At 38.3% G+C, this 14,497-nt stretch overlaps 1 protein-coding gene across 4 annotated transcripts in view; it reads left to right on the top strand.

Moving 5' to 3' along the window:
• Positions 1–14,497, top strand: part of HMMR (hyaluronan mediated motility receptor) — a 48,401-nt gene that overhangs the window by 24,891 nt on the left and 9,013 nt on the right. For 3 of the 4 annotated variants that reach the window (XM_082620522.1, XM_082620520.1, XM_082620521.1), the window contains exons 16-17: positions 864–1,040; positions 3,510–3,672. In XM_082620522.1, the coding sequence (XP_082476648.1) occupies positions 864–1,040; positions 3,510–3,672 (340 nt within the window). Of the gene's footprint in view, positions 1–863; positions 1,041–3,509; positions 3,673–4,457; positions 5,643–14,497 lie in introns of those variants that run through there. The other variant, XM_082620523.1, reaches the window with a different exon arrangement.

The raw sequence follows: 14,497 nt of genomic DNA on the forward strand, positions 1-14,497 counted from the left end.
CTTCCCGGACCAGGGCTCGAACCCGTGTCCCCTGCGTTGGCAGGCGGATTCTTAACCACTGTGCCACCAGGGAAGTCCCTAAAAGGTAATTTTTAAGCCTATAAAGATTACATTAAAAAATGTATGCATAGGGACTTCCCTGGTGGTGCAGTGGTTAAGAATCCGCCTGCCAACGCAGGGGACACGGGTTCGAGCCCTGGTCCGGGAAGATCCCACATGCCGTGGAGCAACTAAGCCCGTGTGCCACAACTACTGAGCCCACGCACCTAGAGCCCATGCTCCTCAACAAGAGAAACCACCGCAATGAAGAGTAGCCCCCGCTCGCCACAGCTAGAGAAAGCCCGTGTGTAGCAACGAAGACCCAAGGCAGCCAAAACTAAAAATAAAAATTAAAAAATTACCTTTTAATAAGCTTCTTAAAGTTAATGGCTTAGAAGGCTCTCCTGATGTGAACTTTTGATAATTAAGCTATGTAAATTTGTGACACTTACTTTATGATTTTTCTCAATGTTTCTCTAGTACGCTGATCGTAAAAGGATAAATGCTAATCTTGGTAGTTAAATAGAGTCAGAAGACAGTATTCGTTATAATGGGGTGATGTGGCTGTTGTGGGTGATTAGGCTGGCTAGCAGGGCTTCTTTCCTCATTTCTTTCCCTCTGTTTTAATAATGATCTTTGAAATGAAAAACAACTTTTTTTAAAAAAGAGCCAATTTATGGAGAACCCTAAGTAAGTCAGCATAATCTTTTTTTTGTCTTTTGCCTTTTTATTTTCTTTCACTTTAGTTGTACTTATAGTTTATATGAGTCAAGTAAGATTTAACAGTTTTAAATCTTAACTTTATAAAAAAATCTATTTTTCAGCTACAACTGGATGCATTTGAAGCAGAGAAACAGGCTTTGTTGAATGAACATGGTGCAGCTCAGGAACAGCTAAATAAACTAAGAGATTCGTATGCTAAATTATTGGGTCATCAGAATCTAAAGCAAAAAATCAAGCATGTTGTGAAATTGAAAGATGAAAATAGCCAACTCAAATCGGTTTGTAAAATCACATTTAGTTCTGTTGATATTGATATTGGGGTGGGGTGGGGTTTATTTTATTAGGGTAGTGCTGACCTCATAAAATGAGCTGGCAAGTGTTTCATCCTTTCCGTTTCTTTGGAATAGTTTGTGAATAACTGGTATTAATTCTTTATTGAATGTGTAGTAGAATTCAGTGGTAAAGTCATCTGGACCTGGGCTTTTCTTTGTGGGTGGTTTTTGATTGCTAGTTTAATCTATTTGCTTATTAGAGGTCTATCAGATTGACTTTCTTTTGGAGACAGTTTCAGGAGTTTCTGGATTTCTTGGAATTTGTTCATTTCATTTTAGTTATTGGATTTGTTGGTATACAATTGTTCATAATATTCCCTTACAATCCTTTTTATTTTAGTAATATCAGTAGTAATGTCCCCTCTTTCATTTCTGATTCTAGTAATTTGAGTATACTCCCTTTTTTTAGTTCCTTTACTTCTGCGAACATGTTTATAATGCCTTTAAAATCTTTTTTGGATAAATTCAATATCTGATTACTCTCTTGGACTGTTTTTGTTGCCTGCTTTCTCCCAGTATATAGGTCATGTTTTCCTGTTTGCATACTTTGTAATTTTTTGTTGGAAAATGGATGTTTTAGATAAGATTTGGTAGCACCTCTGGGTACTGCTATCCCTTTCCAGGTATGTTGTTATTTCTTGTTTAATGAAGTCTATCCTCCTCTCCAGCCCCAGTAGTTTGTGCCTCTGATGTTGCTACTGAGGAAGGTTCAGTTTGGGGTGTGCCCACAGTCACCCTGAGATGACTTTAATTTTGGTAAGGCTGTCTTCCTCTCTCCCCAAACACTCGTAGCTGCTGGCTTATCCCTCTGTTATTTTCAACAATGCCCTGGGGCATAATAAGTTGCTCTACAGACTAATCCAATCTAGCTCCTTTGTTGGAATTGTGTCTTAGGTCAGTACTCCAGGAGGGCTCCTCCCTCTCGTCTCATTCAGTAGTTCTCCTCTACAAAGCAGACAGCCTACAGTTTACCCTACATTTTGAATCACTTTCCAATTCCCTTGTACCACAAACTCTACTATTCTTTTTTTTTTTTTTTTTTTTTTTTTTTGGCTGCATTGGGTCTTCATTGCTGCACACAGGCTTTCTCTAGTTGAGGCGAGCAGGGGCTACTCTTCATTGCAGTTCATGGGCTTCTTATTGTGGTGGCTTCTCTTGTTGCAGGGCATGGGCTCTAGACGCATGGGCTTCAGTAGTTGTGGCACACGAGCTCAGTAGTTGTGGCTCACGGGCTCTAGAGCGCAGGCTCAGTAGTTGTGGCACACGGGCTTAGTTGCTTTGCAGCACGTGGGATCTTCCTGGGCCAGGGCTCAAACCCCTGCCCCTGCATTGGCAGGTGGATTCTTAACCACTGCGCCACCAGGGAAGTCCCTCTACTGTTCTTGAGAGCACCCTTCAGCTTGAACTTCTCTAAGCTCTGTTGCAAGTGAAGTCAGTTCCTTTGGGAATAAATTAGGAGCTCTTTGTTTTACAGCCTGCTTCTCCTACCAGGCAAAATTTCTGAGCCCAAGCTTCAGAGCTGGATTTGCGGACAATGGCAAGCTTTTCTCTGAATGATACCTCTGTCCCAGTAGCTGGATGCTCAGTAGACTTGGGGGAGAAAGAGATGGGGAGCACCCTGAGGTTCTCTCACCTTGCCTCTCTTGGTTTGAAACCATTGTCTCATGAGCCAGGGAAAGAGTGATCAGGGTCTCCGTATTTTCAGCACTCTGCACCTGAGATAAGGCCTCCATTCCTTGGAAGAAAAGACCCCCCCACCTCTCAACAACATTTGCTGTGGTTCAGAGCAACAGATAGCTGGGGGGCAAGATGAGAGATGCTGATGTCCTGCTCCCCCTGGCAGGAAAAGCCTCTGACTGGGAGCTAGGGAAAGAGGGAGCCCTGTGCACTTGGCTGCAAGGGTCTGATGTAAAGTCTTTGCTTCACTAAGCAGGGATTGGAGAGAAATGGAACAGGACTGGTTCAAACACAATAGGCCACTGCCTTTTTTAACCACCTTTTTGTGGATCTGCTTGAATAAATACTTCTTCACTTGCTGTTTTACCTTAAGGCCATTTTCAGAGGCTTTAAATGGTTGCCTTTTTATAATTTTTTATATCACTAGGGAACAGGTCAGCAGAGCTTCTCATGCTATCATGCTTGTAGTGGATCTCAGCATTTAATTTGGTGTTGAACTTTTATCAGAAACATAGCTTTGTACCTGTAGAGGGACAAGAAGATTTAAATGACTTGTCTTCTTTGTCACAGCTGTTCAAAGTCATTTTGTAATTTATAGTCTGAAAGCCTATATCTAGTAGGCTTTTGCCATTAAGTTTCAAAAAATGAACATCTTTGGGATTGTCGGTAGCATTGGTAATGCATTTCACCAACATGATCTTCAATAATTATTTATTGACTGTATTTTTTCTTATATAGGAGGTGTCAAAACTCCGCACCCAACTTGCTAAAAGAAAACAACATGAAACAAAACTTCAGGAGGAATTGAATAAAGTTCTGGGTATCAAACACTTTGATCCTTCAAAGGCTTTTCTTCATGAAAGTAAAGAAAATGTTGTTCTCAAAACCCCGCTAAAAGAAGGTAAGAAATGAATAAATGTCCATAAGTCTCACCTTCCTTTGGATTTCCTTTCACAGCATTGAGCAAGTTATCCATCTTTGTGAAAATTTGTTAACAGTTTCTGATATAAAAGAAATTCTCACTGAGATTTTTTGTATAAAATGCCTTTTCTTGGGCTTCCCTGGTGGCACAGTGGTGGAGAGTCCGCCTGCCGATGCAAGGGACACAGGTTCGTGCCTCGGTCCAGGAAGATCCCACAGGCCGCGGAGCAGCTGGGCCCGTGAGCCGTGGCCTCTGGGCCTGCACGTCTGGAGCCTGTGCTCCGCAATGGGGGAGGCCACAATAGTGAGAGGCCCGCATACCACAAAAAAAAAAAAAAAAAAAAGCCTTTTCTTTCCTGCTTCCATACTCTCTATTCTCCATTTGTTCAGATCCCATCTGTCCTTCAAGCCCAGCTCAAGTTATATCTTCCTTGAAACCTTGTCTGACTTTTTTGCTCCTGCCCACCCACTACCAGAGTTAATCCCTCTATCATACCCTTGGCATTTTTAACCTAAATGTCCAATTTGTAATTTGGAAGAAGTAGATTTTCCCTCTTTCTTGACTACAAATCTCTGTATCTTTGACAATAAACTGAAATTGGCTGAAATAGTGAATGAAGAAATATAAATAAAACTATGCTAAAGAACACATGCGTTGCTTCATCTGCCTTAGAGAAGATAGAAGCTGCCTGTTTTTACTTCATAACGACTGATGAATTCATTTTAATTTAGAAAACTAACACTGCTGTTTAATACTCCTTTCAGGCAATACGAACTGCTCCTGAGCTCTTAGTGGAGTTTTAAGAATCATGCAAGTAAACATCTGAAAAGCCTGTTGAAGATTATTTCATTCTTATTATTTTTATTGTTATTGTTGCTACTTTTGTTGTTATTATTGTTTGTAATGAATATTTTTAAATCTCGTATTTAATATTAACTTCCTGTCCTTAGATATGTGAAAGGAAGTTCAGAATTTTTACATTTACTAAATGTTTCTGACGTTTTAGTTTCTATTGTCAGTACTTCCTCCTTGATGCTCACCCTATTACCTCATTCTAAACCTTCTGACAGGCTTTCCAGCTTTGCAGCTCATCCCATCAAGTCAATATTCTTTTAAAAATGCTGACTCTCATACTATTATTTCTGTATTCTGAAACCTTAGGTGGTTTCAAGCCTCTAATCCCCAGGTTTTTTAGTTTGATATTGGAGGCCTTTTCTAATCTGAACCTTAAGGGCTAAAATACCTTGGCTTGGGCTTGCCTCTATTTTGATTCTCCTAATAATGTTCATTCTGTCCTACCCATCATCCATTTATCCAGTTCAAGTAAGAAATAAAGGTATGCTTAATTCTGTAGCAACCTCTTTATCTCTTATCAAAGTCACTGAGTTGGTTAATAATTTATGGATTCCTAGACCCCATCCCAGTCCTCCTAAATTAAAATCTGGGATTTGGTCTGAAAATCTGCATTTTTAACAAACTGCGGTTAATTCTTAGGAACTCTGCTCATAACCTCTTTAGAGAATTTGTCTTATGCTGCTTGGCATCTGCCTGATTCCTGGGTGTTTGATTTATATTTATGTAATATGAAATAAAATCACACATTAAGTCATTGACCCAATTATACAACTTGTATTATATGAAGTTACATTAATCCTTCTGTTTAAGGTATGTTTATGGTCTCTGCCCTCCCCTCCCCAACTTGTCTCCAGAATTGCTAATGGTAATATACTACTTAGAAAGTGGTCATTCTCCATCTAAAATATCTGATTAACACAGTTGGTATGATATTATAGGCCATCTTTTTTGTAATGTTTCCCCATTGATGGACCAACAGAGACTATTACAGTAAGAATAACTTTTCATAATAAATTATTTTATTAGATATTAATACATAATTAAGTTCAGAGGAAATGTAGAAATTAGAAAAATTGTCTAATAAAATGAAATAGTTCAAGACTTCTGCTTTTAGCCAAGATGGAGTAACAGCGATCAGATTTATTACTCCTCCTCCTACCCTCCACACACACACACACACACACGTGCGCACACACACACACACCCCTAAAACTATCCAAAATGACAAAATATACAAAAGAATGATTTTAAAGATGCTAGACATGAGATAAGAAACACAACAATCCCTTAGAGTTTAGGAAAATCAAGGTGAACCCTACAGTTGCTCGCTGTTTACAGCCTTGAGAGAGTTTGCAAACTATGATGCAGGGAAGGGGAACCCAGGCAGAGCCCACCAAACTAACTGAGTTGAAAAGACAGAACTGAGACCTGAGGAGATGAAAGAGGCTAGAGATTGCAGGACAGAGTACTAGAAAGGAGAACATTGCAAGGAGAGAGAATTCTGGAGATACACAAAGGGTCCCTCAAGTAATCACCTGAATACTGACTAGTCGTATATATAAGGAAACTACCTGAAGCCTAGGGAAGATCCACCCTCCAAAATTAAAAGTAACAGTGCTCAAAGTTCACACAGGCTAGAAAATACTGCCTGTTCCCACAAGCCAAACTGGAAAACCTCATGATTAATAGGGCATTGAGTAGGGTATACAGCAGTGTTCGGTACTGGGGAATAATTAGTACTAATGAGCACTGCTCTAGTCCCACCTAACAAATCTTAAAAGGAAGACCCAGAAGGATCAGACTCCTTCTAAGAAACTTAATTATTACATCCCAGAACAAAGCTCAAGAAAATTTATAGGCTTATAAAAATATCAAGCACCCAAAAAAGTAAATTTTAAAGTAAAATCTAATCAAAACAAGATTCTAAAAATGAACAGGACACCAAGGTGCTCTGGGACAACTTCAAGCAGCCTAATATATATGTAATCAGAGTTCCCTGAAGATAGAAGGAGGGGACAGAAAAATCATTTGAAGAAATACTGGTGGAAACATTTCCAAATATGATGAAAACTAGAACTCTAGGAACAGTAAATATGAAACATCACAAATTGCTGAAAAGCACTGATAAAGAAAAACTCAACCTAAAGCTGTCTCAACAAAAATAGTTCTCAGAAGCAAAGATGAAAACTTACTTTCAGACATAAAAAACTTTTTTCTTATTAGTGTCTTTAAAATATAGTTGTTTAAACAAAAAGAATAGCAATGTGGTCTGTAGTTTATACATACTTAAAATTAGAGTATGACAGCAATAGCTCAAAGCCCAGGAGGGGAGAAATGCAAGTATATGATTGTAAGTTCCTTATACTATATGTAAAATGGTATAATGTTACTTGAAGACAAACTGGTAAGTTAACAATGTGTACTGTAAACCCTAACACAATCACTAAAATAAAACACTTGTAGCCAATAAACCAACAAAGAAGATAAAACGGAATCATAAAAAAAATTCAATTAATTCAAAAAAAGGCAGAAAAAGAGGAAAAGGAAAACAGAACAGAGGGGTCAAAAAGAAATCAAATAGCAGTATGATGAATTTAAACTTAACCATATCAATAGTCACATTAAATGTAAATGGTCTGTATGCCTCAATTAAAATGCAGAAATGATCAAATTAGATTAAAAAGCAAGACGACTATATGCTGCCAACAAAAATACACTTCAAATATAACGACAAAAACAAGTGAAAAGTACAAGGGTGTTACAAGATACACCATGCTGAAGGGATAGGAAGACCTGGTCCCTCCTTCCTCCCACAAACACACTGACTCAACAGCAATACAGAGACAAATTCCCTTTGGAAATGGGGAAAGAATAGTCTCTCCAACAAATAGTGTTGGGAAAATTGGATATCCAAATGGGAAAGAAGGAAATTGGAACTACACAAAAGGCAACTCAAAAAGGATTAAAGGCTTAAACGTAAGACCTTAAACTAAAACTACTGTAACAAAACATGGAAAAGACTTAATGACATTGGTCTTGGCAACAATTTCTTGGTTATGATACCAGAAGGTCAGTCAAGCAAAGCAAAAATGGACAAGTGGAACCAGATGCAACTAAAAACTTTCTGTATGACAAAAGAAGCAAAGTAAGTGTTGGCAAGGATGTAGAAAAATTAGAACTCTTACACACTGTTGGTGGAAATTTAATATGGTGTGACGATATGGAAAATAGGATGGAGCTTCCTCAAAAAATTAAAAATAGAACTACCGTATGATCCAGCAATCCCACTTATGGATATTTATCCTAAATAATTGAAATCGGGATCTGAAAGAGATATTTACACTTCCACGTTCATTGCATTGTTATTCACAATAGCCAAGATGCGGGAATGGATGAGGAGAATGATACATACCTGCAATGGAATATTATTCATCCTTTAAAAAGAAGGAAATCCTGCCATATGCAAGAAATGGATGAATCTTGAGGACATTATGCCAAGTAAACTAAATTAATCACCAAAGGACAAAAACTGCATGATTCCACTTATATGAGGTATCTAAAATAGAATCATAGAAGCAGAGAGCACAATGGTGGTTGCCAGGACCTGGGTGGCGGGGGAAATGGGGAGTTGCTAATCAACAGGCATAAAATCTCAGTTATGCAAGGTAAGTTCTAGAGATCTGCTCTACAACATCATGCCTATAATTAAAATACTGTATTTTACACTTAAAATTTTCTTAGAGGGCAGATCTGTTAAATATTCTTACCACAAAAAAAAAAAAAGGATATGCCATGATAATGTTGACCAGTTGAAAACAAAAACTAGAGTAGCTGTATTAATATCAGACAAAATAGATTTCAGAGCAAAGAATATTACCGGGAATATAAAGAAGTTCATTTCATAATGATAAATGAGTCAGTTCATCAGGAGGCCAAAATCTAAACATTTATGTACCCAGTCATGGTCTCAAAATACGTGAATCAAAAATTGATAGATTTGGGCTTCCCTGGTGGCACAGTGGTTAAGAATCTGCCTGCCAATGCAGGGGACACGGGTTTGAGCCCTGGTCCGCGAAGATCCCACATGCCACGGAGCAACTAAACCTGTGCGCCACAACTACTGAGCCCGCGCGCCTAGATCCCATGCTCCGCAACAAGAGAAGCCACCGCAATGAGCAGCCCGCGCACGGCAGGGAAGAGCAGCCCCCGCTCGCCGCAACTAGAGAAAGCCCTCACGCAGCAACAAAGACCCAACGCAGCCAAAAATAAATAAATATTTTTTAATTGATAGATTTACAAGGAGAAATAGAAAAATCTGTAATTATAGTCGGAGATATCAATAGCCTCCCTCATTAAATTGTAGAACAAATAAATAGAAAATGAGAAAGAACAGAGAAGATTTAAAAAATACTCTGAACCAACTTGATCAAATTGACATTTATAGACATCACCTAACACCAGCAGAATACTTTTTAAGTGAGCACACAAAATTTACCAAGATTGGTTATACACTGGGCCATGAAAACTGTCTCAATAGATTTAAATGGATTCCAGTCAAACCAAGTATGTTCTCTGTCCACAATAGAATTGAATTAGAAATCAATAACAAAAATCTCTGGAAAACCCATAAATGGTTGGAAGTCAGTTATCACACTTTTATGTGAGCCACTGGTCAAAGAATAAATCAAAAGAGAAATTAGAAACTATTTTGAACAGAATGCAAGTGAAGACACAACATATCAAAACACGTGGAATGCTGCTAAAGCAGATTTAGCACAAAATTACTTCACTGATGGCCTATATTTCAAAAAAAAGAAAGGTTTCAAATCAATGACCTCAGCTTTTACCTTAGACATAAGAAAGAAAACAGCAATTTAAATCCAAAGTAAGTAGAGGAAAAGGAATAATAAAGGTCAGAGCAGAAATCAGTAAACTAGAAAATGGAAAAACAATAGAGAAAAATCAATGAAAATAATTCATTGAGAAAAGCCAATAAAATTGATAAACCTCTAGCTAGACTGATAGAGAATATAAAAATACATAAACTAGCAATATCAGGAATAAGAAAGGTGACATTATTACTTTTGTGTGTGATGGATGTATTCACTATCTTGATTACGGTGACAATTTTATGGGTATGTATATCAAACATACCAAATTGTTCAAATTGTACACTTTAAATTCATACAGTTTATTATGTCAGTTATACTTCAGTAAAGCTCTTAAAAAGTAGTTCATTCTGAAACTAAAGTTTTAATATTGCAATTATTCTTGTCTCTTGGGCTACTGGTTTTAAATGGCTTTATTTCTGAAGAACTTTTTGGGGTCTTTGGGGATTTTTTTTTTAGATTTATTTTTTATTGACCTAAGACCTGTTCATTTGTGTGTGTGTGTGTGTGTAATTCTTTTTTTTTAACATCTTTATTAGAGTATAATTGCTTTACAATGTTGTGTTAGTTTCTGCTGAATAACAAAGTGAATCAGCACAGTGTATACATATATCCCCATATCCCATTCCTCTTGCGTCTCCCTCCCACCCTCCCTATCCCACCACTCTAGGTGGTCACAAAGCACTGAGCTGATCTCCCTCTGCTATGCGGCTGCTTCCCACTAGCTATCTATTTTACATTTGGTAGTGTATATATGTCAGTGCTACTCTCTTTGTCCCAGCCCTCAAGTCCATTCTCTACATCTGCATCTTTATTCCTCTCCTCCCCTAGGTTCATCAGAACATTTTTTTTTTAGATTCCATATATATGTGTTATCATAAGGTATTTGTTTTTCTCTTTCTGACTTACTTCACTCTGTATGACAGACTAGTAAGACCTGTTCATTTTTACATGCATTATTTTTAGTTAAGATTTGTTCAAAGGAAATAGTTTTCATTCTTAGAAAATTTTGAGCTTTGTTTTGGGGGGAGCGTTTCAGAATGTGTTTGTTTTTTAATTATTAACAGAAGAAAATCCCTTAAGGGAAAAAAATATGCCCTTTTTTGTAGATGCTAATGATTTCTTCCCTTTTGAGATTATGAGGAAAATGGGACAGTTGTTAGGAGGAATCTTTGGTACCACATGTATGGTGGTTTCAGATTGAGAATGTCAAGTCCCAAAACTTATTTTCTTGTCCCCACCTAACCCCTCTCATCCCCAGCATTATACAATCCTTCGAGTATGAAATGATAAACAACCCCCTTATCTCATTATATGAAGTACTAAATTCCATTTATTAGCAGTTTTAATAGATATTTGGAACAGCTTCAAAATATATTCCCATATTTTTGCTAACACCATTCCAGAGTGCCTATAATTTCTGAGAAGCACCCAATCTTGAAAAGCCACATATTGGAAAGTGTTCACGGTTAAGCCCCAATAAAGATTTACAAGTACTCAGCTCCTGAAGACTGGGCTTCTGATCATATAGGTCTTAACTAATCAAGTTGATCCCAATTTTCCTCCTACTGCAGGTAATATTTTCCGGAGATGGCCACAATAATATCTCCTAACCAACATGCTCTTCTTTGAAGTGACATTCTCTTCCACTGGGAGACCGTGGTCTGTTTCCTCCCCACCCCATGAATTGGGACGGCCCATTAACTATAGTGGAAGTGGCACTATGTAACTTCAGTAGCTAAGTCATCTATATTAGTTTCATATTGCTGCTGTAACAAATTGACCCCAAAATTAGTGGTTTACAACATCACAAATTTATTATCTAAAAATTCTGGAGGTGAGAAGTCTAAAATGCATCTTATGGGGCTGAAATCAAGGTGTTGGCAGGGCTGCATTGTTTCTGGAGGCTCCCGGGACAAATCAGTTTCCTTGTCTTTCGCAGATTCTGGTGGTCACCTGCATTCCTTGGTCCATAGCCCCTTCCTCCCTCTTCAAAGCATATCACTCAAATCTCTGCTTCCACTGTCACATCTTTTCTGATTCTGACCCTCCTGCTTCCTTCTTATAGGGACTCTTTTGATTACCCTGGACCCACATAGATAATCAAGTATAATCCCCCAATCTCAAAGTCTTTAATTTAGTAACATCTGCAAAGTCCCTTTTGCCATGTAAAGTAACCTATTAACAGGTTCCAGAGATTAGGATGTGGACATATGTGGTGGAGTCATTAGCTTGTCTACTATATTCATCAAAGATGATACAGTGTCTCCCTGGTGTTCTCGGATACTCATTCTTGGAAGCCATTCACCTTCAGTTGATTCCCATCCTTGGAGTTAGCTGCCCCAGGTGTGAAGCAGCAATGAATGGCCTGGGCTGAATCCTACCCAAATTACAGATTTGTGGACAAAATAGATGTTGCCATTTAAGCCACAAAGTTTTAGAGTGACTTGTTACCAGACTACCTTCTATTTAATTCCCTTTACTACTTATCTGAGACCCAATGTTCCATCACTCTACCCTCTATCTTTCCATTCTTTTTCCTCTCACCTTCCTATTAAATTCAACACTTCACAAATTCAAATGTCTGTATCTTACACTTTTGTACCCAGGCCGTCAAGCACTACTAAAGAAAATCGTCTAATTTCAGAGTTGGTGGCCATGGCAAGGTCCTGCTTTCCACCTTAACTAGGTTCTTAATGTCATCTAACATTATTGTTTCTTTTTCTTTCCCATTTTTTATTTTTCTCAAACCTCAGACTTTACCACCTCCCCTCAGCTGATGACAGCAACTTCTACTTCACAAAGAAAATTAAAATAACAATGGTGGAATTTCCTAAAAATGTAGGTTATTCAACAAATGATTTTGAGATAACTGGCTTTCCACATGTTGGAAAGAAGTTTCATCTTTTACCTCACTCTCGAACCAAAAATAAACTCCAGATTTAAATTTTAAAAAAAAACAACTATATACAAATATCCCCTCTCTTTTAGATTCTTTTCCCATATAGGTCATCACAGTGTATTGAAAAGAGTTCCCTGTGCTATACAGTAGGTCCTTGTTAGTTATCTATTTGATATATAGTAGTGTGTTTTTGTCAATCCCAGTCTTCCAATTTATCCCTCCTCACCATGCTGTGCTTCCCCACCCCCACCCCCACCCCACCCCCCGGCGACCATAAGTCTGTTTTTCTACATCTGTGACTCTATTTCTGTTTCGTTGTACAGCAGAAACTAACAAAACATTGTAAGTCAACTATAATAAAAAATTTTTTTAATTAAAAAAGAAAAATATTACAAGATAGGGGCTTCCCTGGTGGCACAGTGGTTGAGAGTCCTCCTGCCGATGCAGGGGACACGGGTTCGTGCCCCGCTCCAGGAAGATCCCACATGCCGCGGAGCAGCTGGGCCCGTGAGCCATGGCCGCTGAGCCTGCTCGTCCGGAGCCTGTGATCCACAACGGGAGAGGCCACAACAGTGAGAGGCCCGTGTACCGCAAAAAAAAAAAAAAAATTACAAGATAATGTGGGAGAATGTCTTTATAATTTCAAAATGGAGAGGCTTTCTAAAGAAGATTATGAAGCCAGAAAAGATAGCTGTGATTTCTTAAAAAGTAAAAGAATCTGGATGTAGAAAAATTCCATAATAAAATGACAAAGTCATGCAATGCAAATTTCCTCTGATTAGAGGCTTTTTTAAATCAATAAGTAAACCAGATCCATACAGATATAACTTAAAAGAAGAAATGCAAATGTTCTTTATTTTTGAGAAGATAATCTTACTCATCATCCAAGTTATGCAAAGTAAGATGAAATGTTAATCTTTCCATATCAGATTAACAATGATCAAAACTTTGATGATACACTAAGGTGAAGGTAGGAGGAAATGGCATATCATACAACTTAATCATAAAAATCATCGTTTTTTAAAATTAACTAATTTATTCATTTATTTTTGGCAGTGTTGGACCTTTGTCACTTCGTGTGGGCTTTCTCTAGTTGTGGTGAGTGGGGGCTACTCTTCGTTGCAGTGCGCGGGCTTCTCATTGCAGTATCTTCTCTTGTTGTGGAGCATGGGCTCTAGGCTCGAGGGCTTCAGTAGTTGTGGCACATGGGCTCAGTAGTTGTGGCTCACAGGCTCTAGAGTGCAGGCTCAGTAGTTGTGGTGCACAGGCTTAGTTGCTTCATGGCATGTGGGATCTTCCCGGACCAGGGCTTGAACCCATAACCCCTGCATTGGCAGGTGGATTCTTAACCACTGTGCCACCAAGGAAGTCCCCATAAAAATCATCTTGACAGTATCTGTTAAAGTCAAAAATCATGTGCTCTTTGATCCAAAAATTCCTCTTCTAGGACTTAATCTTTCAGATATCCATACAAATATGGATAGAATTCAGTATAAGAATATTCTCTACAAAACTGTTTGGTAGCAAAAGACAATGTAGTCCTTGATTAACTAAGTGCCTGATTAAGTACGTGCTTGATTAGCTAAGTGTTAGTGATCTAGCCAGGAGTCTCTAACCTCGTCCAGGTCAGGTCAGGAGGTGAGTGCTAAGGTAGAACCTCAAGAATTAGTAGGAGTGAGTCAGATGAAGGGGTTTGGGGATATGAGGATTCAGTGCAAATGTAAATTACATGACATGGGAAGGTAGGAGAGTTTGGCATATTCGAGAAACTGAAAGTTCAGTATCACCAGCAGAAAAGTGGTGAGGAGTTAAACTGCAAGGGTAAGTAGATCTGATTGTGTGAATCATAAAGAGCAAAACATGCAATAAGAGTTTGATCTTTAACTTGTGGACAATGGTGAGCCATTAAAGGGTATTAGAGCAGCAACAGGTATGTGTTTCAGAACATCACTCTGACTGCTGAGTAGGAAATTCATTGAATGGGAATAAACCTGAAGTCAGACTATTCATCGAATACTATTTATGAATACCTCGCATATAGTTAGACACTGTCTAGTTGCTTAAAAAAAAAAGAAGGCAATACTCCATGTAAGGGTAAAATATGGCCACTGGCCTGAGGAAGAATTCAAGGCTTTCTGGCTTGGGCAGTTGGAGGAAA

Source organism: Mesoplodon mirus, assembly GCF_964341445.2.
Source record: "Mesoplodon mirus genome assembly, chromosome: 5".
Lineage (NCBI taxonomy): Eukaryota > Metazoa > Chordata > Mammalia > Artiodactyla > Ziphiidae > Mesoplodon > Mesoplodon mirus.